Source organism: the organism of the source record quoted next, unplaced genomic scaffold (assembly GCF_019419815.1).
Source record: "Pyrus x bretschneideri cultivar Hongxiangsu unplaced genomic scaffold, Pyrus_bretschneideri_v1 Contig66, whole genome shotgun sequence".
NCBI lineage: Eukaryota > Viridiplantae > Streptophyta > Magnoliopsida > Rosales > Rosaceae > Pyrus > Pyrus x bretschneideri.
Window position 1 is genome coordinate 1,878,777 of NW_025999805.1, and position 25,383 is coordinate 1,904,159.

The 25,383-nt window shown below is 37.1% G+C and overlaps 3 protein-coding genes across 5 annotated transcripts; 1 reads left to right on the forward strand and 2 right to left on the reverse strand.

Annotated features, from left to right (window-relative positions):
• Positions 1 to 583: 583 nt before the first annotated feature.
• Positions 584 to 8,605, forward strand: LOC103966210 (aladin). Its single transcript, XM_009379365.3, has 14 exons — positions 584 to 787; positions 867 to 922; positions 1,047 to 1,208; positions 1,868 to 1,982; positions 2,074 to 2,173; positions 2,282 to 2,461; positions 2,810 to 2,868; positions 4,901 to 4,988; positions 5,088 to 5,163; positions 5,585 to 5,684; positions 6,871 to 6,922; positions 7,767 to 7,904; positions 8,079 to 8,166; positions 8,314 to 8,605. The coding sequence occupies exons 1-14, from the start codon at positions 730 to 732 to the stop codon at positions 8,374 to 8,376; spliced, it is 1,335 nt and encodes a 444-aa protein (XP_009377640.2). The 5' UTR covers positions 584 to 729; the 3' UTR covers positions 8,377 to 8,605.
• A 1-nt stretch (position 8,606) lies between these two features.
• LOC103966209 (alpha-L-arabinofuranosidase 1) lies at positions 8,607 to 18,021 on the reverse strand. 2 transcript variants are annotated; one of them, XM_009379364.3, is made up of 18 exons: positions 17,633 to 18,021; positions 16,984 to 17,190; positions 16,839 to 16,893; positions 15,877 to 16,088; positions 15,313 to 15,434; positions 15,053 to 15,206; positions 14,198 to 14,267; positions 13,263 to 13,408; positions 13,121 to 13,166; positions 12,976 to 13,028; positions 12,283 to 12,427; positions 11,922 to 12,040; positions 11,714 to 11,785; positions 11,531 to 11,634; positions 10,089 to 10,145; positions 9,762 to 9,960; positions 9,028 to 9,174; positions 8,607 to 8,888 (listed from the first exon to the last, which is right to left on the reverse strand). In XM_009379364.3, the coding sequence occupies exons 2-18, from the start codon at positions 17,155 to 17,157 to the stop codon at positions 8,730 to 8,732; spliced, it is 2,034 nt and encodes a 677-aa protein (XP_009377639.2). In that variant the 5' UTR covers positions 17,158 to 17,190; positions 17,633 to 18,021; the 3' UTR covers positions 8,607 to 8,729. The 2 variants fall into 2 exon arrangements, with proteins under 2 accessions (XP_009377639.2, XP_018507646.2); XM_018652130.2 differs by having other exon boundaries at positions 16,984 to 17,228.
• A 2,182-nt stretch (positions 18,022 to 20,203) lies between these two features.
• On the reverse strand, positions 20,204 to 24,838 carry LOC103966211 (histone-lysine N-methyltransferase, H3 lysine-9 specific SUVH1). Of its 2 annotated transcripts, XM_048573301.1 has the most exons (4): positions 24,688 to 24,777; positions 24,523 to 24,545; positions 21,735 to 24,094; positions 20,204 to 20,676 (listed from the first exon to the last, which is right to left on the reverse strand). In XM_048573301.1, exon 3 carries the CDS (start codon positions 23,898 to 23,900, stop codon positions 21,786 to 21,788), a length of 2,115 nt encoding a protein of 704 aa, XP_048429258.1. In that variant the 5' UTR covers positions 23,901 to 24,094; positions 24,523 to 24,545; positions 24,688 to 24,777; the 3' UTR covers positions 20,204 to 20,676; positions 21,735 to 21,785. The 2 variants fall into 2 exon arrangements, with proteins under 2 accessions (XP_048429258.1, XP_009377642.2); XM_009379367.3 differs by lacking the exon at positions 24,523 to 24,545 and having other exon boundaries at positions 24,688 to 24,838.
• Between the last annotated feature and the right edge of the window lie 545 nt (positions 24,839 to 25,383).

Sequence of the window (25,383 nt, forward strand, 5' to 3'; positions counted from 1 at the left end):
AATGCAACGCTAGCTGACGTCAACTAGCTATTATTTTTGAATTTTTTTTTGGGAAGTATTATTGCTACTCTAAAAATCTCATTATACACTTCTCAAAAGTGTATTTTTTTTTCAAATATAGAAATTTTAGAGTGTAGAATGAGATTTTTGGAATGCTAATAACAATTTTTTTTTTAACAGTTTTATTTTTATTCTCCTATAACTTATATGTGTTTCATATTTTTTTTAAATTTTATTTTTTTCCTATGACTTCTATTTTACAAAATTTGTTTTATATTTTTTTTTCCTATAAATTCCTAAGCCATTATACAATATTAAATTAAATTAAGTAACATGAAACAACATTAAATTTAAATAATAAATTATGTTTGGTTCTATGACTTTTTGATCCTCAGTTAGAGACGGTTTTTTATGACAAGGGCTAAAACGAGCCCTATGATCCTTTGGCTCTTGGTTGGACCCTTTGGCACTCGGTTGGAGTTAGAGGCAAATATTGTCATGTATTGTTCATTATAATATTATTAAACAGATGAAGGGTTAGAACGAGCCATTTGACCTGATTTCGGTTGAAGATGGCCTTAGTGTAAATTGGAATCAAAACCAAAGGTGGATTGAGCGGGAGGGCAGAAAAAGATAGTGGCCATTGCAATTTAGGGGTTAAGCATTTCAGAGGAATCGAAAGAGGGCAAAACCCTACTCTACTGCTCATCTCCTCCAAGAGGACCACGAATGCCTTCCTTTCCTCATCCCGGTTCTGTCACCATTTGTGAAATCAATCGCGACCTCAGTCAGTACCATCTCTCTCTCTACACACGCACGCACACACACACACAAACATACTGATATTGCTGCATAACTATCTGCAGTCACTGCTGAGAGCCTCTCGGACGATGTAGCCAAGGACACTTATGGAAAGATTCTTGTTAGTAAACCTACAAATTCTCTCTCTCTCTCTCTCTATATATATATATGTATCTATTTAATTTATGTTGGGTGGGTCGTATACATTGGCCGTTGATGTGACATTGGAGTTTCTCGGTGTGCAGGGAATGGTATTCAGCCCACTTCCGTTTCAATCGGATCAGCTGGTGCAGCCCCCGAGTCCCGACTATGATGCCGAGCAGGTTGTAACCGCATCTCCAACAAAGGGATTTCTAAAAAATTTGCAGGGGATTATTAACCTCACTCCTCTCTTCCGCCCTAATCATGTATGATACATTTTCTTTCTACATTTACTAATTACCCAATTAATTTTAAACTGTTTTTTCAATGATATAACAGAATTGCAGCTACATTGCATGAATGGTTGTTGAATTAGTGTATGTTCCTTTGGGCTGAGTGATTACTGTGGGAATCGAGTTAGGGGTTGTCTAAATAACACTGCACGTATCATCTTGAGCATGAGAATTATTGGGCAAGACTTGCAAATAATCCAAGTGTGGTATCCAGTATTCTTTAAATTGGGATTTCATTTAGTGCCACTGTCCAGGTGTCCGTTGGTGTTAAGATATGTCCTCGTAAAAATTCATTGAATGTTGATGTGACCATTGAATTATAAGTTGACCCTAATTATCCAGACACCTGATAAGTAAATGTTGAAATTCCTTGCCTTAACCGTATCATAAATTCGTAGAGTTGGGGCCACAACTACGAATACATTGTGTTATCGGTACATTAGAAGGCTTGTAGGATGGGCCAAAGACTTGACTTTAACCCTTGATTAGCTGTACTTGCTTAACAGCTTGCTAGTATGACTTGGATAGCAATAATCATAATATGAGAGACAACATTTGTGAAGCAATTTAAAAAAGACTTGTAATTGGGGAAGTGATAAAAGGCTTCTTAAACAACCTTACTTAACTTGCAGGTAAATTTATTACCAGAAGTTGATCTTCAAGGTGTGAGCTGGCACCAACATAAACATGTCGTAGCGCTTATATCTGGCCCCAATCAAGTTATAATTCGTGATTTCGAGGATTTAGGTTAGATGCTTAACTATTTACTGCTTTCAATTATTTAAGTTTTTTGTCTGGTAATTTTGTTGGCTTGCCAATGCAATTTATACTTTAACAGAAGGGAAGGAGCCATGCATTTTGGCCAATGAATCCCAGAGAGAGGTCAAAGTACTTGAGTGGAGGCCAAACGGTGGGAGACAACTTGCTGTAGCATGCAAGCAAGTACCTCAATTTTGCTGCTCAAGATCAATATTTACATTTTATATATTTAGACAGGCTGTAAGTTGTAAGACTGAATTTCTCTCGTTGCATGTCTTTGATTTCAGAGGTGGAATTTGCATTTGGGCTGCTTCTTTCCCGGGAAGTGCAGCATCTATCAGATCTGGGTCTTCTTCCTTCCTGGGCACTCTCTCCAGAGGTTCTGGAATTCGATATACTTTGGTGGATTTTCTTCGAACTCAAAACGAGGAACAGATTAGTGCGTTGTCATGGAGTCCTGATGGAAGATATCCAAACAATCTCTATACTGATTTTCAATTGTGGTTAAACTTTGGAGACTCTACACTACATTACATGAATATGGAGGCTTTCCTGCAATTTATCACTGTCATCCATATCTGCAAACTTTATCAAATGTTTTGACAAAACTTTATATTTTTGTTTTCCTTTTGCATTGTATTGCCGTTTTCCACAAAAAAACAAAATTACTTTTTCTACAGTATTATGTTGTGGCATCAATTTTCATTTTATACATAGGGATATTCTCAAGCAGGAAAAGAGCCTTTATTTTCAGATTAATTTCACACTTACTTTGTTCAGTCGTGCTATATGAGATTTCCTTGATGTGTACTTACATATTTGGCATCTGGTTCTTATGAGAGCTCATCATTTACCATATGGGATGTTTCTCAAGGTATTCATCATATATCACCCACTTTGATTGCTACTAACATTCTATGTGTTCTCTTTTGGATGCTCACTGTCAAAAGTGTTCTCAAGTTTTCTGAATGACTTTGATGGCTATTACATGAAATTGTTGTGTTTTCTGTGTTATTTAATGTTTCATTAATCATCTTTAGCACGTTAGTTACTACATTACAACAACCATTCTAGAATTATTAGTGATAAGTGATAGATACTCCTTCGACCCTTCCACCATCTTTATTCTTTCATTGTATTGAAACTTCAATAAAGGATTCATGTTAAAGTGGTGCGATTATGGTACATGGCTCTAGTCATAACCCATGGAAAGATATTTCCCACAGGCATGCTCCTTTCTTATGCTGCTCCCAGTTTGTTTCAGGAAACGGAGGAAGAAATAAGTTTTGGGAAGACGTGTGGTTGGGGAAATGTTCTGAATGTTCTGTTTCTCAGGCTTGAAAATATGCCCAGGTTTCCTAATAAAGACATTTCTAGTATCGTCGACTATTCTAGTAGTTTGAGGAACTGGACTTTTGGTTTGAGGAGAAACTTGAATGAGGCTTGGGTGGAAGAGTCATCTTCTGTATTGGATGTTCCTGAAAATGTTGCCATTCACTCTCAAGGATTGATTCACTAGATTCCCAGCACGTCTTATTTCTCCGAATTTTGTAATTCAGGCTCAGCACCTCGTTTCATGGCTATGGTTTGATCAGGAAATCTAGAGCTCTTTCTAGGGTTAATATTCTGTCTTGGCTTGTGGCTCACAATAAGGTGAATACTTGTGACATGGTCCAAAGAAGAAGGCCAAATTCTATTTTGTCCCCAATTGGTGTGCTAATATGTAAGAAGAATATGGAATTGGTTGTTTATACTTTCCATCCTTTCCCTTTGACGTTACCTTGGCATAAGCTGTTCAGTGATATGAAAATAAGTTGGGTAAGGAGCTTTAAGAAAAAGTTCAGTTTTGGTCCATGCTATGGGCTGTCTATCCAATGAGTTCGGGGGTTGATCTTTCTCAGCTATCTGTTTTTGTTCTGCCCTGGGAGAGTCTTTTTGTTCCGTTGTTTCTTTGCTGGCTTTTCTTTTTGTTTTTCTGTAGTGGTCTTCTTGACAACAGAATTCAAGCTGGATGGATGAGTGGAAGAGTGCATCGAGTGTGTTGTGCGACCATTGTATGCCACTAAAGCTGAAGGGAAAATTTTATAGGATGGAAATAAGGCCATCAGTGCTTTATGGCAGGAATGTTGGGCGGTCAAGCATCAACACATGCAAAAAATGAGTGTAGTGAAGATGAGAATGCTTCATTGAATGTTGGGATTAGGCTTTGTTGTTGTCGTCTTCTTGACAACACACTCTTTGTAGTTTTTTCTTGTTTGTTAGCTTTAAATTGTCTCTTTCTTGACAACACAAACACACACACACACTCATGTTAAAACATCCATGCTGTAAAGGGACAGATTGTAGCTAATTTATTGATTTCGTTTTTCTGTCAAAATAACTTGATCTGGTTTACTTTTACTCAACTTAAACCTCAAGTATTTGCGACTTAATCATAAAAAAGTTGCATATACTGATGGAGAACTGACAAAAGGAAGACTGGTTAGTAAACTACTAATGAATCCTTTTCAATGAATGATTTGGTAGATACTCAGAAGATTGGGCAAAAACAACAAAAGGCAAAGACTTCATTTGATACTGCTTTTAAAAGCTGGCATTTGCTTTTCTTTTAAAAAAGGAATGAATTATTTGGTATATTGCCTAGGTTCTTTTTCTTGTGCTTATGCTGTGTTTTTGGCGCTTTTACAAAACATTATAGGAAGTGCCTTCTAAAAGCGGCTTATGGTCGCATTACTGAGTGAATATTTATGGATCTTTCTCTGCCCCCAAACCACTCTAGCCAGGATCTATTATTTTAAATTTAAAAATTTTTCTGATTAGTGATAAGATGGTTTTATTTCTTGAAGCAGAAAAAGTACACTCTTATTTTGAAACTCATGATTTCATTTCCTTAACTGGTTTCTCAGGGCTTGGGACACCTATTAGACGAGGACTGGGTGGCATTTCAATGCTGAAGTGGTCGCCAACTGGGGATTACTTTTTTTCGGCAAAATTGTACTTTCATCATTTGACCAGTTGCACTTTTATATTTCTTAATCTTAGTTGAAAATGGGCAGTTTTGGATGAACAAGGTGATCATTCTATTTTTTTCAGTGATGGAACATTTTATCTTTGGGAGACAAACACATGGACATCTGAACCATGGTCTTCAACTAGTGGCTTCGTCAAGGTAAACAAAATTGACATCTAACTAATTTGTTGTTGCACACAATTTTTTGTCTTGATTTTCTATTTTCTAAATTGATGACCCTTACATACTGCTATAAAAACATTTTGATGATTGAGGTCGCAGCCTATGGGCCATTATTCTGTATTTTCTTTTCTTTTTTCCTGTTTTATTTTATTTTATTTTATTTTTTGTCCATTTTGTGCTGCATAGAAATTCTATAGTGTTCAGTTCAAATTCCTTGCAAGATTTTTTAAGTTTAGGCTACCCCCACCTTTTGCACCTCTCTCTCTCTCTCGTCCGTATGACTAATTACTTACTCTTGAATTGCATTTAATGGCACATTTCCATAACCGAAAGTACTTTATTGGCTGAAGGTTTAATTTTTTTATTTATACTTGTACATTGTGTCTTGTTATACTAGGGAGCATCATGGGATCCTGATGGTCGTATGATACTTCTCGCTTTCTCTAAATCTTCAACCATGGGTTCAATTCACTTTGCTTCAAAGCCTCCATCACTTGGTATGTGAGCTTAGATGAAAGTTATGTTTGAGTGCATTGAACATCTATTGCCTTTTTATCCCTATTTATTGTCTATTTTTTTTTTTTTTTTCAACTTATCGACATGAAAACATTGTTGGAAACCTAACAACAGGCATATAAGATATTTTGAATAATAAGTTAACATATAAGATGTTTTGAATAATAATTAAGGTTCTCCTCTTTCTAGTGGAAAATAGTTTGAGAAATCTCGGAAAGAAAGCAAAACTGTGGATATAGAATATGAAATTTGAGAAAAAAGCTTAGCAACAATAGTTTAGTGCTTTGGAGGAAGCTTTTAATCTTAAACTGATATCTATATTACTTGAGGTAGTACTTGGGTATTGTCTAGTGTTATTAAGACATCCATAGATTGAAAATTGCATTTGTCTTTATGATCTCAGATTCTCTGTTGAAAAGGAAAACTTCAGAAAGGGAGAACAATCTATTTATTGTATTGCAATGAATGGAATTCACAAGCTATTAAAAAAATATAGGATCAAATCTCTCTGAAAATCTGCTGTAGAATTTCAACCCATAAATTAAGCTAACAAGCAATTACAATGACTTTTAACTTAAGAAATCAGGAGCGTAAATCAAGCAATTTAGTTATAATTTCCTACTTTAACAACACTCCTGGAGTTTGAGCATAGAACCTGACTCTCAGCTTGGTGCAAGTAGAATGAATCTTGTGATATGCCTAGTGAAGTTGTCAACAAAATACTTTTCAGTGGGATAAACGAGTCAAAACCTTTTCTGATGCCACTTTAGTGTGTAGGCTCGTGATTTTCTCTTTGTTGGAGAACCTGCCCAATCTGCACCGTGATATCCCTCAATACGAGGATTTCTTTATTTCAAAAGAATAAAAATTCTCTGAATACATTTCCTTGCTTAGTGGGAGCAGTGTAACCTTGGGAGCTAATATTGACTTATTTTTTTAAAGAAGCATTTTCATGTAGACTGTGTTCCTTTTAACAGATTGGTAATATGATGGTTGTCATGAGGAAAAAGAACTTGTGAAATTCGATTTTGAAACAAATGTCAACGGTGTCATGACAAATAACAGTTTTTGACATGCGCACTTATTACCTGTTCTTATTACCTGTTGAAGTGATGCTTGCATTTTATTTCTGAATCTCACTGGTAAAGTGATGTTTGAATTTTGCAGATGCGCACTTATTACCTGTTGAACTACCAGAGATGATGTCCTTAACAAATAGGTATACATTAATTCATTTTTATTGTTTATTTTTCACTATTTGGATTGCTTTATGAGTGTTTGATCAACAACATATAATTTAATGGGCTGTCTTCATGAGTTGATTGGAAAAGACAATTTTATTCGCATTATTTCTTGATAAGCTGGATGTTGTAATCGAGTTAATTTGAGACTTTTTATTTTTTATTTTTTTTCATTTTTTAAATATTTTATGGTACCCATTAATTTTCTTAATTCCTGAAATGTCTAGTAAGAGGGCCAGCTGCCTTAATTAGGTAGTCAGAGGTGAAGTCAGGTTTTCAACATTTCTGTTTCGGAGTGCTTATAATGCTTACTGCATTAAATCTTACTTTGTCATTCACCCATCATGTTTACCATCCCTCACCATGCGATCACGGTGCTGTGTGCTGCCATGTACTCCTGTACCCAAAGACAATGCATTTGCTACTATTGCCGTCTGAAAACAAACGAAAAAGTAAAAAAAAAATGAGAAGGAAAGAAAAGAAGTAGTTACCAAAGTAGACGTGGTTATGCTATTCATATTGCCTGATATGTAAATGAATAGATTTAAGGTCATCCTTCCGCTCTTCTTTCCTTCGTATTATGTTCCTGCCTGGACATTCTGTTTCAGTTTGGACAAGAGATTAAACGTTCTTTATGAGGATTGAATATTTGATTGGACTAAACAGTCCTCAAACTAATAATTTCAGAAAAGCTTTACGGTTTATTATTTCACATTATAGTTGCATTGCAATAAACATCGGGGTAGATATTCTCAATTTATTAACCCTTGCACATTGTAATGTTTGTCCAAAACAGTTCTGATTTGTTGTTATCTCCTTCAGTCAAGGCATTGAGAAGATAGCTTGGGATGCTTCAGGAGAGCGACTGGCTATATCTTTTAAAGATGGCGGTGACTTATACTGGGGTCTTATTGCCATTTACGATGTTAGGAGGACCCCTCTAATATCTGCATCATTGATGTGAGTTGATTATTCTTATTGTTTGTATTGTAGTTACCATACTTTTTTTCTTTCTCTAAAACATTGGCTGAATGATGAATTTTTTCTGTCTATCCACGTTCATTGAATTAATTTTGCTGAAAAACGGGATATCAATCCTTGTGTTACTAACGATTTACCATGATGTGAATTCAGTGGGTTTATTAGAGGTCCCGGAGACAATCCAAAACCAGTGGCATTTTCATTTCATGACAAGTTTAAACAGGGACCCTTGCTTTTTGTGGTAAGTCTGAGTCCTAGTACTCAAATGTTGTATGCTTTACCCCATATACTTGGAACCCTTGCCTATAATCCATTTAAGTATCTCTGTATCGATTTCTCGAAAATAAATGAAGAAATTTTAGACTAACGATGGCTTTTACTTTTGCAGTGTTGGAGTAGTGGATTATGCTGTACCTACCCTCTCATATTTCGTTCCCATGTTCTTCCCTAGTTTGTTACCGCCGGAGTTTCCAGTGACGAGACTTTGTAGCTTATTTTGTGAAGTTGAATACTGTTCGACGGAGCATGTCAGTTCACTTTCTTTTTTCAATGTTGAAAGGGAAGTTTATTGTAAGGTATGATTAGGTTATTTAAGGGTTCGAACAATGAATTACAGAAACCGGTTTTGTCAATTCAAACTGCGCAGAACATTTACAAATAAATATACGTGCCCGCCGCAACTGAGAAACGCTGTTTTAGGGAGGTTATTTCATATAATTACACTGGATTATTGCCTATGATTACACTGGGACTGGCAACTGGATTATTTTACTTGACTTAATTGACACGATGCAATGTTCATCCCTAACTTTTACATAGAAGAAACAAGAGAGAAGCCGCTCCATCCGTGCCGACGTTAAGGCTTGATTCCAGTAACAAATCAATTGAGGTGAAAGACTGCGGAGAGATTACAACTTCCATTTCCTCACCAGCCGACTCCAGCAAGCTCTGTTTCGGTATCACCTGCATTCAGTTACATTGCCCACAGAACTGTCATCTTTCTTGATTTCTGATCCTAATATGCAGGCAACACTGGTTCCCACGAATTTAACCGTTTAGGATACGAAGGAAAATATTAACGATACAAAGTTGATTCAGTTACCTTCTTTGGTTCATTGAAGGAATTCTCATCCATCACGTTGTTCGATGTCAGCACTGTTTTTGTTGATCCAGATGGACTAATAGAATTTGGCTCCAAACCGTTCACAGAAACCTTCAGATTCACTGTGTTGGTTCCCAAGTTCACAACCTGCACAAGGCAATAATCATCACAAATTAATGAAACGTCACAGAATACGATATGCACCATATTGGTAGAAACCGTTTTTCAACTCGGTGATAAAAAGAAGCCGAAACAGAAACAATGGATGACTGCGTAAATGATCATTCACTCTATTGACACTTCTCCAAGAAATGTTTATGTATTTGCAGTGAAGACACAACTGTACTATAGAAATATAACATCTCTAAGAAAAAGTTGATGGATTACTGACGTGCCCCGAGCAATATGATTTTTCATTATTTATTTTCTTTTCCTTGGAGGACTGTTCGACATACTCAGATAATTTTTTAAAGATTACTATTATAGCTACAGTTTAAACATGTAGTTGCTTCAGACAAGATACGTATGGAATTCCAAAATTGAGCAGAAAATGAAGAATATTGAGGGTTGTTTAAGAACAATGTGATAAATGAGCTTGTTTCCATTCTAGGCCGTCCAACTACGTATTAGATGGCTATAAACACTTTTAAGGGTATTGACATGTTATAAGTTGTTCATAGAAAAAAGAAACGGTTGGATGACCTGATCTCAACTAAGCATAAAAAAAAAAATACCTTTATTCTTAGGTAAGTATTCTCGTTTTCTGAGTTTTTCCACGAAATTGCAGATGCAAGAAGTGAAGTAGAAGAATTTGTTTGGAGTGTTGTGTTGTAAATAGTTGCTCCGCTAGATACGTTGAAAAGAGTTTGCACCCAGTAGCTAGGAGTCCCGTAAAGCTGTGCAGAGTCAAAGACAATTGCATCCGGATTCCACCTTGATGATGGACAAGTTTCAATTTAGTAATAAGTAGACAGCATCGATCCTCTTTTGAAAACAGCATTGAAAACCACCTTAATATATAAAATTGAAATTAGACAAAAGGAACGAGCAGAGAAGTATACCGTCTGTCATGGGTATTGACAAAGAGCGGTGCATAACTTGCCATCTCAACAACATCACTGCATTCGTAGACAAAAAAAGTACTCAGTAGCTGCCCATTTTAACAGTTATAGAAATATTTTTGCTAAAATTAGATGTAAAGGTGACAACCCCGGATCCATGTACATAAGAAAACACTTAGGGTAGGGCACTGTATTGAAAAACCACAACAACAACAACAACAAAGCCTATCCCGCTAAATGGGGTTGGCTGTATGAATCCCAGAGAGCCAAATTTTCTGTTAGCTCCAAGTACTCCATTTCTTTTCTTAAAGTCTCTTTCCAACTGTTCCTAGGTCTTCCAATACCCCTTTTGCCCCGAGGCTCTAACTCGAATTCCCATTTTCTAACTGGAGCACCTGTAGGTTTTCAGTTCACTTGTCCAAACCACCTTAACTGATTTTCTCTCATCTTATCTTCAATTGCGGCCACCCCTACTTTACCTCGTATATCCTCATTCTTAATCCTGTCATATCTTGTCTGCCCACACATCCAACGAAGCATTCTCATCTCCACTACACTCATTTTTTGCCCATGTTGATGCTTGACCGCCCAACATTCTATGCCATAAAGCATTGATGGCCTTATTGCCAGTCCTATAAAATTTTCCCTTAAGCTTTATTGGCATACGATGGTTGCACAGCACACCCGTTGCACTTCATCCATCCAGCTTGTATTCTATGGTTGAGATCTCCATCCAATTCTCCGTTCTTTTGCAAGATAGATCCAAGGTAACAAAAGCGTTCACTTTTTGGTACTTCCTAAACTCCAATCCTCACCCCTATCTCTTTGCCTGTAGCATTAGGTGAAATTATGATGACAAACTGTGATTTCTACATATTTTAGTAGTTCGTTATGCAATTTACTGCTAGAGTTAATATCAAGGACAACCCGTAACAAATGGATATTATCTGGATCCCTTCATCCCTACAATCCATTAAAATAATAAAAGCTCCCCAATATCCTGATGAACTCTTGTTTAAACACTCGAATTTCTAATCTGAACAACGAAAAAACATTAGAATTTCTAATTGCCAAAGCATTCGTATGCTACAAGTATATTGGGAGACCTCCAACTTTAACTTTACTTAATAATCCATGCCGCTGAGAGGAACTATTTAATGAATACCATCTTTCTTTATCAGATTCCTGGACCACCTTCAAGCACAGGCCATCTTTAGTCTAGTAATATTTCTATGGGATTGGGAATAACAGAACTCTTCGATTGACAATAAACATGATGTGCAGCTGGTCTTACACACACAGATGTTGTAACACACTACATGGTTGTGACATGCAGAAATGCAGGAACGAAATTAACTTCTTTGAGAAGAAATACTGTATTTGCAAATATATCGTATTATAAAGTAGTAGAATATAAAATTATGCGTAGATGTACAACACACCTGTTTTTCTCCAGTCCAATAAGAAATCCGGCTTCAGCTAATGCTGCTAGAAGACTTCCTGTTCCGGCATCTTTTCCAGTCACGGCATACTCGCTCACAAAAGCCTGGATCATATTGAAAGCTAAGAAAGAAAAATAGGTAGGAACTTGAGCAGGTTAAATCATACAAGGGCTTGTGAACTACCTTGGGACCATCACGTGATGTGTGATCAAAATGATTAGCCATAGAAAACAAGTCGCTGGAAGATGTATAGATCTAAACAAAAAACAGAGGGTAAGAGTACTATCGGCAAATGTCATCCATGTTGCCAAATCTTCAATGGCCCCATACGTTGTATGGTAAAGATGATTATTGTCAAGTGGAATACAAGTAGCGGTGTTATGATACTTACATGAAAATCATACATATCAGCTGGATGATCCAACTTTTGAGAAGAACCGTCACAGTTTGAAATCATCTTGATGTCAGGATAGGCTTTTCTTATAGCACTATAGAACTTAAGGTAATTTCCTGGTCAAGAGAAAGAGGGAAAGCATAAGTCTTGGTGAGAGTTAAAATAAATTTTAAAAAGAAGAATGTTAGATACATCGAATCACAATATTGAAAATCCAAGGTCCCTCTTCCTGTTTCCAACGGGTTAAAAATGATTGGCTCAGTAACATGCAAGCAGGTGTTAACGTGTGTTGCGAGAGCAAAATTCCACATCAGGTATATATTCTAAATAAGAAACATGAACTACGAAATATACAAACCTAGGTAGTTCGTTTTTTGACAATCCTCATTCCCAATAGCAACATATCTCAAGTCAAAAGGTTCTGGGTGTCCCATTTTAGCACGAAGAGAACCCCATGTAGAATTAGGACTGCCTCTAGCAAATTCAATACCATCAAGAGCTTCCTATAAACAAGAAATGTGAAAGTTAATCAATCAATTTGAGATTTATCAGCTACCGTGCATAATAACAAGATTAAGAATTGAATAAAAAAGTTATCCAATAAATTTGATATCGACACCAAAACCATTTATTTTATGTTTGAGAAGTTAGAGCCTAATGCAGAGATTCCTAGTAGTGACCAATGCACCATACTGCAGTTTGTCACAATGTTTGATGTATTCCTAGAGTGGCAATTTGCCGCTGGAAGCTCTGCCCTACCCTCACCAAAGCAACCCAACTTGGCTACAAAAGAGACGCTACATTTTAAGTGGAATGACAATAATGAAGTTTTGCTTTGAGAACACTGAAGTCACTTGACACCCATATTTGGTAAATCTTTTGTGTTGTACACCAAAGCACACAAAGCTAAGTCATAGATTTCACGGGTTAAGCATATTTTTTTGAAAAACTAGTGTCATCGGCATGTATTTGCTTCAGTGATACATCAATTTTAGTAACAGTAAGCCAGGTACCCATTATCTACGGAGAAATGGTCAGCTATCAGGCATACCTGTACAAATGGTAAGACATTGGAAGTAGCAACTTGATCATTGTGACTGATTCCTACAAATTGAGAAAGTTAACAATGACATATATAAATTAACGTAAAAACATGATTATAAAAAGTACAGGCAAAGCGTTGAGAAAAAGTGTACCATTATTGAACACCCATATTGGCAATGCGCCAAGGTCCTCTGATAGCTGCAGAAACAAAAGTTTTTTTAATAATGGTTTACATACAGTACCAGCATTATACTGGGAGCCCCGATCACTCCTCAACAACAACAAGATACCTACTTGGAGAAACTCAAAATAACCAAGTCCATCATCAGTCCAGTACATCCAAACATCACCAAAGTGTCCAGGTCTCTCTTCCCAGGGTCCAATTGTTTCTTTCCAACGAAATGCATTTCGTAACCATTCACCTTCAACGAAACAGCCACCTAACCAAACACAAAAATGAAACCTAAGTGTATTAGGTTGAATTCTGAGGAAACAGTGGACATATAAGGCTTACATAATTATCTATTAACCTAAAAATCAAGGATTTTAGAACTGATTGGAATTTAAAAGTGTCCCTAGATTTTTTTTTTTTTGTCCAAGAGGTCAGGACAGCAAGCACAAAGGTTCCGGAATAAGGAAAACAAATTTCATGTCCAAATACATACAGAAACATCAGCATTTAAAATAATCTATTTGATAAGTACAAGTTTTTAAATTTGAGAAGTGTTGCATAGTAACTTTTCGATCACACACACACACACACACACACACAAAGATACATATGTACACATTCAATGTACATAGTTAAGTTCATCTATTCGCCTGCCATAGCATAGACATTCACTTCATGCTATTCATAGAAAATACATCCTTTTAGTATGATTGTAACTAATTTCCAAGTAATAAGCTAATAAATACATCATGTTTATTTCTTCATCAACGATATATTTCTGTCAGATTGTTAATCCTTTCCAACCTTGAAAATTCACTACTAAATCATATATCAAGACTATAAATTATGAATTGTTTATCAACTAAAATTAGGAATATTAACCACATAGAAACACAAAATAAGTACACATACAAAAGTTTCTTTTTAAAAACTGTGAGGGCAAGATGGCCTCACCACAGCTTGCATATTTCAGCTTCCATATATTTCAAGGGAGAATTATATATGAAAAGCTCAAGTTTAGCAGCAGTCAAGTATTAAGTTGTAATTCCTGATTTACCTGGAAATCTGAAAAACCGAGGTTTTAAATCAGCCAACATTTGGACAAGGTCCTTCCGAAATCCATGTCCCTGAGCCAAATCAATTGATTCTTAATGAGTAACAACACATAAGTAATGCATGTATCAGAATATCAATAAGTTCTTTACAAGTAAGCATGTCGAAAGTTGGCAAATCAATATACATGCGCATAAACTTTGAGCAACACCAGATTACATGACCAAATTTCCGAAAAAATGAAAAATGTAAAATCTAAGTTTGATTGTTAATAAAATGTTTTTATAACATTCCAGAATCCAGAATATTCTGCTTCTTACTTTAGTTATAAGAACATAATTTTATTACTAAAAGTACCTCAAGAGAGAATGGATTTCTTTTTCTCTGCAAGTAAAGTACCACAGATACCTGGCGCACCTAACTAACATTTCCTTCCTCACACAACTTTTTCCATGACTTCCAAGCCACCAGACAACAAATAAAGAGGTGAACTGTGGACTCAAGATTAGCTTTTCATGACTTATTTGATGTGGATTTTTTTCGCCAATTGCCTCAAGAAATTTCATTTTCATTTGTCTTGGCTACAACTTCATGTATTTTCCCATAATCCCGACCAGAATCCACCTCTTAATTTGGGTCCTATATTCTCCCCTTGTTCAATCCAATGGCTTAAAAATAAGCAGTGTGCAAAAATCAATTCCTAAGAATATATGTGTGTGTGTTGTGTGTGTGTGTGTGTGTACACACATAATTGTACTAACCTCGAAAAACAAGGATCAGGTGATTAAACACATCTAAATAGTGAGATGACACAATCTCAAGCCACAAGCATGCATGAATTTGGGGAGAAAAAAGGTACCTTATGTGTATCCAAGGGAATGGCTGACACTTGATCAAACCATATCACCCCTTTACTATTTGTTGTCAATTGCAGTCTTGAATTAGGATTTGTTCCTTGGGCTTCCATTTGAATCTGGAATTTTGTCCAGTTTGAAACTTCTGAACCAGAAGCGCTGCATATGGAATGAAAATACAAAAGTTAAATCTTGACTTCAGAATAAAATTGTTTTAGTAAGGAACGTTTGATTGCAAAATATCAACAGAACAGAGGATGCGCACATAATGTTAGCAGCAGCAAGTTTCTGCAACCCATCTAAGCCCGTCAGTGATAGGGATACATTGATTGATCCAGATGAACGAACATAAAGCGCAACACTGTAGGTCTTCCCCTTTTCTATATTCTGAACAAAAAATCATAAATAAAAGGACCGTACCAAAGAGCCAGGAGGAACAAATGCAGAAAATATATAAATATGGGTCTGTGGGGCTGTTATTATTCTTGTGTGTGGAGTAAAGTTATCTTGCCATAAAAATGGCCATGTTGCTAAACGATGAACATGGACCACAAATTCTGGCAAAAATCGACTTGATGTATGGTCATGTTCACAGCTTATGTTGCCAGCCAGTCTGCCACGACAACATTTCCATACGTGTGTGTGTAGGTTGCAAAAGTTAGGCATTACAGCAAATAACTTTAGTGTGCAAAACAAAAAAAATCCCACTCAAATGGACGGAGGGGAAAACTTTCACAACTTTTAAATGGGAGAACTGCAACGCATAGGAAGGAAGGAAAAAGAAATATGGAAAACTGAACCCATTCAGACAAGGTGTAAAAGTTCATACCATGCCCCAGAACCCAGGGTTATAAATTCCAACACCCCCAGCAGGGCAGCTATTGGCGCCTTCGCTGTCACATAGCACCTCCATTCGGAGTGCAACCTTATTGCGGTCAAAGCATGATGAACGGTCTGTTGACACAATCAAAGAGGACTCATTCCCAATTATAGCCCAAGGATCAATGTTAGAAGGAGTGTTAGGTCCCCCAGCTTCAAAACCTGTGGGAAAAAGTTATTGAGAAACCCAGCTTTAAAACAGCCTGTTAACATAACGAACCGGTATAGCACATGTAGTATTTGATATTTAGCTACAGTACACTCTGCATTTGATATAATTCTAACGAAAAACTTGTAACATCATACTGAATAGTTCAAAGCCATTCATAAACTTCGACAAACTTAAAACTGACAACATGGTGAAAAATTGAAGGGTTGAAAAAAAGAGGGATCTGGTAGTACGTATTCAATGCAGACAGTGAAATAGATAAAGATGGAAATCAGTGTCATACAAAAAAGGAGAAAAATTCTCGATTGTGCCCCAACCACACTCACACAAGAAAATTGACTTCCGTGAAGGACAGTCTAGTCCATCTCTAATTGCACATTGAAGTGTGAGCTGACAGACACATAAAATCTTGTATTTTCAGACTGGACCTCGTCTTCGCTAGATATCTCAGAGCTTGACTGTTCAAATGCTGTGAGACATCTTGCAAGGAGGGGATCCTTTCTAAGAAGCTGACTATATAATTTGGCAATGCTCTCTTGCTAGTCAAAAAGATGCTCACGTCACCAGACTGATTTTGAACCACACATTCATGCCGCAATAACCTAATCATGGTCTACATTTACAACCTAGCAACAGAATAATAAGCATCTATGTTGCTAGACAGTTTGACGAGCGAACAGTTTCCTATATTTGCTATAATTCACTTTTATATTTAGCTGGAATTCAGAGAATTTGGAAGTAACCTCTGTTGCTTACAAGCTCAGCCCACACCCCGCCAGCACCAGCGTGATTAATCTCCTGCAGTGAACAATTTTTAGAAATCTGATAATTCTGCACAATTTTTAAATTAAAATTGTTGGAACTGAAACCAAAGATGAGCAATGGAACCTCAAAGAAAATTCCAAACAGCGTGTCAGATATTGGGCGTGCGGATGCTTGAGAAGCATCGACAAGCAGATTTGCTGTCTGGTCCGTATCAACTCCAATGGCAAAACAATGACAGAAGAAGCAAAGCAAGAGATATAGCAGAAGAACAATGTGAGGGGATTTGCAAGAGTCCATTGCTCACTTTCCACACCAAATACCGACTAGAGCCTAATAAAGTATCGATAACCGAGAGAATTCAGTTACATCTGATCAATTAATTAAACAGAAAGAAACAAGAATCAGAAAGTGCAAAATGGCGTTTCACGTTTACAACAACAATAAAGCCTTATCCCACTAAGTGGGGTCGGGTACATGAATCCTAGAACGCCACTGCGCTCGCTTTCAGGTAATTAGATATAATTAAGGCAATGCAGCTATACTATACACAGAAGCCCAATCAAACTAATACAATTAACAGGAATTAAGCAACAGCAATGCTGTGTTGACCAACTGAACTGATCAAGGACAATTTCTTCCAACAACCATTGATTTATTCAACTCAAACTAGTCTATATATAAATATATTTTTGTTTAAATTAAAATTAAAAAACCCAACAGAATACCCACAAGGATGGTGGATTTCATTTCAAAAACTCTGCAAACAAATTACCTGAATAATCTCTTGTCGCTTTTTCTCTTGCTGTTGGTCTCCAAGACTCCGAGCTCCAATCAAAGTAAGAAAGATTGGTTTATAAAATCGATATTTCCAAGAGGCATGCAGAAAAGTGCCAAGAAGAGTGTGTTCACTCGGTGACTTGGTCTGTGTTTTCTTATCTGGTGCTATACATATATATATATATAGAGAGAGAGAGAGAGAGAGAGAGAGAGAGAGAGAGAGAGGAGTATCAGGGGGTTTGCCTTGCTTTCACGTAAGCAGAGGCCATCAAGCAAAAGCAAGCAAGCAATGAAGCTAGCCAGGCTCAGTGGCTGCCCTGCCCATGTGCGGAAGCGGAAGTGGGAGTGGAAGTGGATTACAAGCAAGACCAAAACCAAAGAGCAGCCACTCTGCTTATATCCAATCCAGAGTGTCCAAGTTTTGATTAAAAAACAGGAATTTTAACGAAAAGCTCACGGGATTGTACACTTTAATGAAAAATTATATTTTTACACTAAAAAATCAATTTTGGTACTATTCACTTTACCCTTTATTTTATCTTTATCATTAAAACTCAAAGTTTTTAAACCCTTTTTATTAGTTTTTCCTTTAAAAAAATCAAAACTTGAACACGTGTTGAGTGTAAGGAGGAGTGGCTGCTGAAAATTCAGCAGTCAAGTCTTGTTCGAAATCTTGTGTGTCTCACTGGCACGGTCCCACCCGAGAGAAAATAATATGGATGCATTTTTGTTTATCATTCTAAATTTTGGTGTGTATTCACTATGCATCTAATCATCTATCAAGTGTCTTTTTAATTAATTTTTGTTAATTTTTTCAAAATTAAAAAAGTAACATTTAATGTAAAAGTTAACTAGAGTTAGGTGAATAACACATGACAAATGATTAGATGTAAGATGAACATACACCATAATAATGTCGGTGCGCAAAAATGCTCCCAAATAATATATCCAATGTTACTCTGAAAATAGCATTGAAAAATGTATTCTTTCAACAGACAATTTATTTTTAATACTTATTACACTATTGCTATAGTAATGTGATTCATATATTGATATTATACTCATGAAGTTAATATGTTGGACATAATTCATTTTTTCTGTCATAGTGTGAAAGGCATGTAGAAGTGCAAGTCAAATAAATATTGATAATGTATCGACTCGTGTTTCCAACACATACATAGAAAAATCTGCTGCCCCACCTAACTTCCCCAACAAACATTCATCCGCCTGACGTATGAAGGTAGGCGCGCAGGCACCTGCCGTAGATGGAACATTCCCCCTCATCCTCATCGTTTATGGATTTGGGAAACAATTAATTTGTCTCTAGTCCTTTCCAACCAAAATAAATAAAATCAGTGTTTGCTTGCCGCTTAGTACTACCATTTAGTACCATTCTTTTTTACTTGTAAGTGAAGAATTTTAAATTTATTTTTTATCAAAAGCGAATTTGAACTCACTCCATTGGTGTAGGTAGTATTGTTTGTTCGAATTTGAATCACATTATTGCTACCCATTATAAGATTAAGCTCATTCCTTAACATGTATATTATCGTTTGTTAAAAAAAAGAAAAGAAAAGGACACTATCTTTTTGTCCTTTTCATCTTTAGTTTGCTTTTTTACGTAACAAACTAACCTGATCGGATCGGATCGGAGAGTTTATCTCGTGAAGCACCCTTTTTCAGGGGTTGTTCGTTCACTATATGATAAGAGGTGTCACGTTCTTTTGAAATTTGGTTTTAGGGGATCCATTCTTTTCTCCTTTTTGTCGAATTTAAGGGACCCATTCGATTCAATGTAAGGACAACTTTCATAGCCATTAGTTGGACGACCACCACAGTATGGTGTTGTCCCAAACCAATGAAACAAGCACTCGAATTCTCTCCCCTTATTTTCCCTTCTCCTTCTCTCCCCTCCTCTCCCACTTTACTTTTTATCATTTTATCTCTATTAAAAAATCAATATAAGATATTAACATGACTTAAGTGTAACCATTCAAATATAAGAGGAGGGAAGGGAAGAGAAATTAGGAGAGAGTCCTAATATTTTTTCTTCACCTTATTGACACGCAAGTATACTAGTGTCATGTCAATTATTCTCCATTCGTAGTGCAAATAAACTAACGGCTCCTATGAGAGAAGCACCCGAAAGAAGACGTCGGGTTTTGGGACTTTCAATACGTTGCTCTCCCATTGGAATTTGGCGAGGCATAACCTTCGTTTGATAAATGAGAATGCAACATGTAGATGCATCATTTCCAAGGAAAGTAACTCATACAAAATATCTGCTACTCTAGTTTCCCCCAATCAGCGAAACTTACTGAAACTGGGGGCATACCGTATAACTAGAGAGAGATTTAAGGCCAAGCAAAACACAAAAATCATTCTATCAGTCCACTAACATTAAAACGCACCGGAGTGTACGAAACCAGCCGCCTAAGGCAGACCAAGTTGGACAAATGCCTAACTAGTAAGTACCAGCCTCCTAGGGTACAAGTCACTACCTCCTCCAGAAGAAGCTCTACAAACCACAACTACGAACCTAAATTATGCACTCTCAAAGATGGACTAATGGACAATATGATTTTGTACAATAAAATAACTTCAAAACAGTCCCCAGTCTCCGGTCTACAACACTCAAAAACCATTTTTTCCAACAAGCCTGGGGCCTCAAGGAAAACACAAACCCACACGCACAGATGGAAGCCAGTGCATGCCCTAGAGAAAATGCACTTATAACCCTGTGCAAATGCACATAGGGTTTAGGTCCTCCCATTCCACAAAGCAAGTCGTTAATAAACAACAAAGAAACCTACTTTTCCACAGGAAATCTCCTAGGATTTTAATGTTACAACTTCATACATTAATAGTACATTGACAATGCTGAGAACGGATCTCGCATGTGCCAATTAACTAAAGTCACAAGGGGGAAGTATGATGTTCCTCAATACCTGTGAAGCCAGATGCCTTCCAAGATAAAGAAAACAGAAAACGGGACACACATACTGCATCACCCTCTTCTTTCCGCCAAGTAATACAAACCTGCACAAGGGACAGGGCAATATGAAAGGGTAAGAACTTCACTTAAATAGAAAAAATATGAAGTCACGTATAAATATTTGGAGACTGAAAAGGATCAGTACAGAAATAGAGCAACAGAGTTACATTATATAAGTTCACAAGGCCCACATAATTTGATACAAGATCCTCACAAAAAGTAGTCGAGAGTTAATTGAGAAGGCATTCATGACTTAGCTTAAGTTTAAGGAAAAATTCAGTAATCATGCTAACATTAAATTATGATACACCGTTCATATTTATGGACATGATTAATGATCCAAATGGCATTTCACTAATCATAAGGCTGGATACCTTCACTCATTAGTTAGTTCCACTCAAACCCATTGTCTCTAAAACTTGTTATCACAAATAAATCAATCCCACATGGGCTGTACCTAGTGTTACTTTTCTGCGTCTGGTTTTTGATATTCTCACTTCTCACCATGCGATGTGAACTAAGTGAAAACAGCTCAATGAAAATTTGATGCATGGGTGACTATGGCATTGAACTATTAAAATACAGGATTTAACAATAACAATAAGGATTGCTGCCCTGAAAGTGGCATGTATGTAGATATACAATAGAGACGGATCATGGGATAAACAGGACCCAAGGGAATGCCAAAAGCTTGACTGGCGTTTATGACAAACTCTTCCTTTGGAATTTGAGACAAAAATTGATTCAACAAACACACAACATGCACAACAGAATTCTTTACACATTTTCTGAACCAACATTTTATGAAGAGAATGTCCCTTCCACATATTTTACTTCAAACAGGCGAGATATTCACGCAAAATCAACATATTTCATGATAACATATCACATGTTTCATATTGATAACACATGAACCGTAAAATAGCTACTAATTACCAAACATAAACTTTTTCATTATCATACATGCTTTGTTCAAGATTTAATCATTCTTTAAAGTCCGGTTAATTTAAGAAGCATTTATATGATGAAACAAAAAACAAGACAAACAGAAAACGTATCATAGTAAGAAATAAACTCAGTCAGGAAACTGAAAGCCTCTAACCTTCTTCTAGATGCATAATTCATCAAAGTTCATCCTCATCTGATACACCCATTAGTAAAAGAAGCTTCTGCACTTTATTGACCCGCAAAGGCACACTTTCTTCCTATGGTATGCTTTCTCTTGAGGGACCACCCCATAATCATATGTCAACTCCGTCATAGGAGGAATGTGTCCAACCGCATAAAACGCAATATGGAGGTCAGCCTCATTTTTAGTTTCTCGTAAAACTGGCTGCCAAAGTATATTTGGAGAACAGCTATGATTCATAAAACGAGCAACATTTCCAGCAGTATTGCCACTTATAATTAGAGGAAATGGGGCCTTTGAAGTCTCCTTAGAATCACCAGGCAAAACTCCGAGTGGCTGACAGGTACGAGTAGCATCAAAAATGTAATCGTCTTCATAATCACTCCCCATTTCTTCTACCCCAGAAATATTAAGAACTTGTCCTGCATATTCACATAAGAAAGAACCAGCGCGGATGGGATCCAGTGACCGCAGACCCCAACCTTTATCCTTAGTTTTAAACACCTCCAGACGAACTTTCAGGCCACTTTGAGACACTCGATTCCGACAATTTGGAGGGCACTGACAGGATGGACCACATTCATGAAGTAAGGATTTTTGGTTCACAAGAAGCCCACTTGCAGTATACGGGAGAAAATCTCCATTTTTCTTAATGCATGAGCAATTGGAGTTACCAGGGAGACACCCACCAATACAGAGACATCCATCAGCAGGTTCTGTAAGATTCACCAGTTTAGAATACTGCAGGCTAGAAATATATGTGAAGTGTGCAGGGCCTTTCTCGCCATCAACATCATTTACCAGAGAAACAGGTAAATTTTCAGCTCCTGAAGTAAGGTCAGGCAATATAAGTCCAACTCTCGTAGTAGTAGTTTCTTCTTTCCACTGTTCAATTGATTTCCAAATGGTAAATGCTTCAGGCTGACCAGGTAACCTTACCAATTTATACTTAAATACATTGCAACCACTGTTCCCTTTGTCCACCCATGATTCGTGAATTTTATATAGACCATCATAGACATATACCTTCCCAGTTGGATTAGATACATCCTTTAAACCTCGAATTACTCTGACATCATTACCCCGGTGCAAGCTTTTCTCCAAAGCGAGATTACCCCTTTCAAGCTTCTGATCCTTCAGTTCCTTACCTCTCCTGAAATCATTGCTAGCATTACCACCTTGGCCACTGTATATCAACACATTCGAATCCTCCACAGAATCCTCATATCCTCCAGAAGAAACGATGCTCAATGCTAAGGGCTCTTCCTCTGTACTGTTCTTGACTCCCAGGTAATCAATGCCACCCATCGTTGGAGCATGTAACCCAATCAAGCACAATTCCATTCGGAAAAAGTAGATATCCCCAACTTCAACACCGGGCACTGCACCAATCCTCCTCTTGGCATTTGTCCTAATTCCCTTATTCATGAAGAGTGTTCCTGTCCTTAGATCAGGGCGTCCTGTTCTTGGGGCTCCTGGTATTCTTTCCTTCATCTCTTCAACTTGTGTAATCCTTCTTCGCACCAAGTCATAAGACGTGAGTGCATATCCAACCGATTCCCTGTCACTATCAGTTTGTTGGAATGTATTGGTAAATGTTGTAAGAACATTATCAATTATTGCATCAATGTCAACATCAGGCAAAGCAACATTAATGTCCTGGCCAGCCCTTGTCCTCTTCTGAGACCCGAACTTACTCCTTGGCCTCCCCACCTTCCTTGTATTGTCTCCATCCAAACCATCTTCCTCTGCATTCCCACTTTGGGATTGTGGCTGACCACGACTTCGATTAAGCCTTCTTGCTGTCCTAGTATCTCCATTAGCTTCTGTGGATGGAGGCGTCCTATATGAATTAATTGGGACTGCATTTGATATTGGTGTTTGCAGATTTTGTTCTAGTGGCCTTTGCGACTCCGGAGAAATGAAGAACGGAAAAAACGGGGCAACCTCAGGTGGGAAAGGGCCAGCAGGAGAAACACAAACAAAAGGAGCAGCACCTTGTGGAGTTGAAAATGAAGAATTATTAGAAGCTGACGGGAACAACGGAACAAGACGCCTCAAAGGCCTTACATCTAAAACCTTAGACTTGTCAAATGATCCAAAACCAGGAACGGACTCTTGACCTAAACTTTGTTCCATTAAATTGTTTCAGGCAAGAAGCACACTTTTCAGCTACGATAAATCTGGTAAGAAAGAGAGACTGCCTCCGCTACGAAAGCAGCCGCAACATAATCCGGTCACAGAATCAAATTGCAACCGTTTCAACCAGAGCTCATTGCAAAATAAGTAGTAATCTTTGCAGAGTTCTTGAAAGTACAAAGTTGACCAATCTCCTGCAACATGCAAGGTTTTAAACAAATTAGAGAGACGATGAAAGCTAAAATCTACCCAAAATTATTATATTTTCATAGGGCAAAATGAAAGAGGTAAATCCAACTATTACACTATATTGTTGGTGGAAAATATAGTAAATCGAAATAGTAACTCGCTTGAAGTTTAAGCTACGTTGACACAAGGATTTTGCTCATCCGAACCCAGAAACCACATGCAACACATCACTCAACTAAACTTCTTGTTTTCACTTTAATTTCCCAGAAGTGAAAAATTACCTTCAATTAAGTTGTAAAATGAGAAAATGAAATCAAAGCTAAGACCTCATGCAACAAGAAATTCAAGTTTAAGACTCTTACTTTTCAAAAATTTTCTCAGCAAACAAACACAGGATATGGGGTGTAACGTGAAACTAAGTGAGAAAAGTTACCTCTAATTCAAAAATGAAAAGTCCTGGAATGAAATCGGAGAGAACCAGTAAGGGAAAATTGATTATTTATTGGAACGAAATGCAGAAGATGCTATCTGTCTAAAAGATCTAAAACAAGAAACTGCTTCAATGAAAATCCTGGCATCGACATCGACATCGACATACCTGGTTTTTTCTTTCTTCTTTTTTTCTTTTTTTCCGAGAACTGCTTCGAGATCTTGTTTTGCTGTCAAAAGTCGCACAACTCTTTTGGATTGAGCTGTACTTTTCTCACGTAGTTCCTATTTGAGAAAATTGTTGTAATGCCCTTCACTTTAATCTAAATACAGTTATGGTCCTTTAAATTATGTGGTGACACGGCATATAGATTAAATATATTAAATTAAAATTGTAAATTAAAAACCTACACACAGGATTCGGATCTTATTTCCAAATTTATCAAAGAGTACCTTAGGAACGGTTACGTGAAAAAAGTTAGGGTGTGTTTGTTTCACTTTCTTAAATGGGACTGGATTAGATTAAACTAATTACTAGTGTAGTTCCATATTTGGTATGCACAAGGATTAGGCATAATGAGATTACATACGACTTGCTTGGATTATCTCCTTAGTTGGGAGTTCTTAGCCAAAATCCCTAAATTTCACCGGACTCGTAAGACCCTCCTGTGAGAAAGAGAGAATCATCGCTCATCTTGCGAGACAGAGCCGTCGCATGTCTTGTTTGCTTCTCGCCCTACTTGCTCCTTGCCTAGCTCCCTCATCCTTGTCTTCCTCACCCTCATCTATATCCTGCTCGCCCTCATCTGCTACTTGTCTGGTAAATTTCGAATCCGAGATTTTTTTCTATGATTTTGTTTTGCTT

What these genes read in the sequence shown, in the direction of transcription:
- LOC103966210 (XM_009379365.3), top strand. Translation starts at nt 730, where the DNA reads ATGCCTTCCTTTCCTCATCCCGGTTCTGTCACCATTTGTGAAATCAAT. An exon ending in TCATGGAGTCCTGATGGAAG is followed by an intron (nt 2,462 to 2,809) that starts ATATCCAAACAA and finishes ATGTGTACTTAC; the next exon opens with ATATTTGGCATCTGGTTCTT. An exon ending in TACTTTTTTTCGGCAAAATT is followed by an intron (nt 4,989 to 5,087) that starts GTACTTTCATCA and finishes TATTTTTTTCAG; the next exon opens with TGATGGAACATTTTATCTTT.
- LOC103966209 (XM_009379364.3), bottom strand. Translation starts at nt 17,157, where the DNA reads ATGGACTCTTGCAAATCCCCTCACATTGTTCTTCTGCTATATCTCTTG. An exon ending in TGAGCTTGTAAGCAACAGAG is followed by an intron (nt 16,089 to 16,838) that starts GTTACTTCCAAA and finishes TTTTTCCCACAG; the next exon opens with GTTTTGAAGCTGGGGGACCT. An exon ending in GTCAATACCCATGACAGACG is followed by an intron (nt 9,961 to 10,088) that starts GTATACTTCTCT and finishes TCCATCATCAAG; the next exon opens with GTGGAATCCGGATGCAATTG.
- LOC103966211 (XM_009379367.3), bottom strand. Translation starts at nt 23,900, where the DNA reads ATGGAACAAAGTTTAGGTCAAGAGTCCGTTCCTGGTTTTGGATCATTT.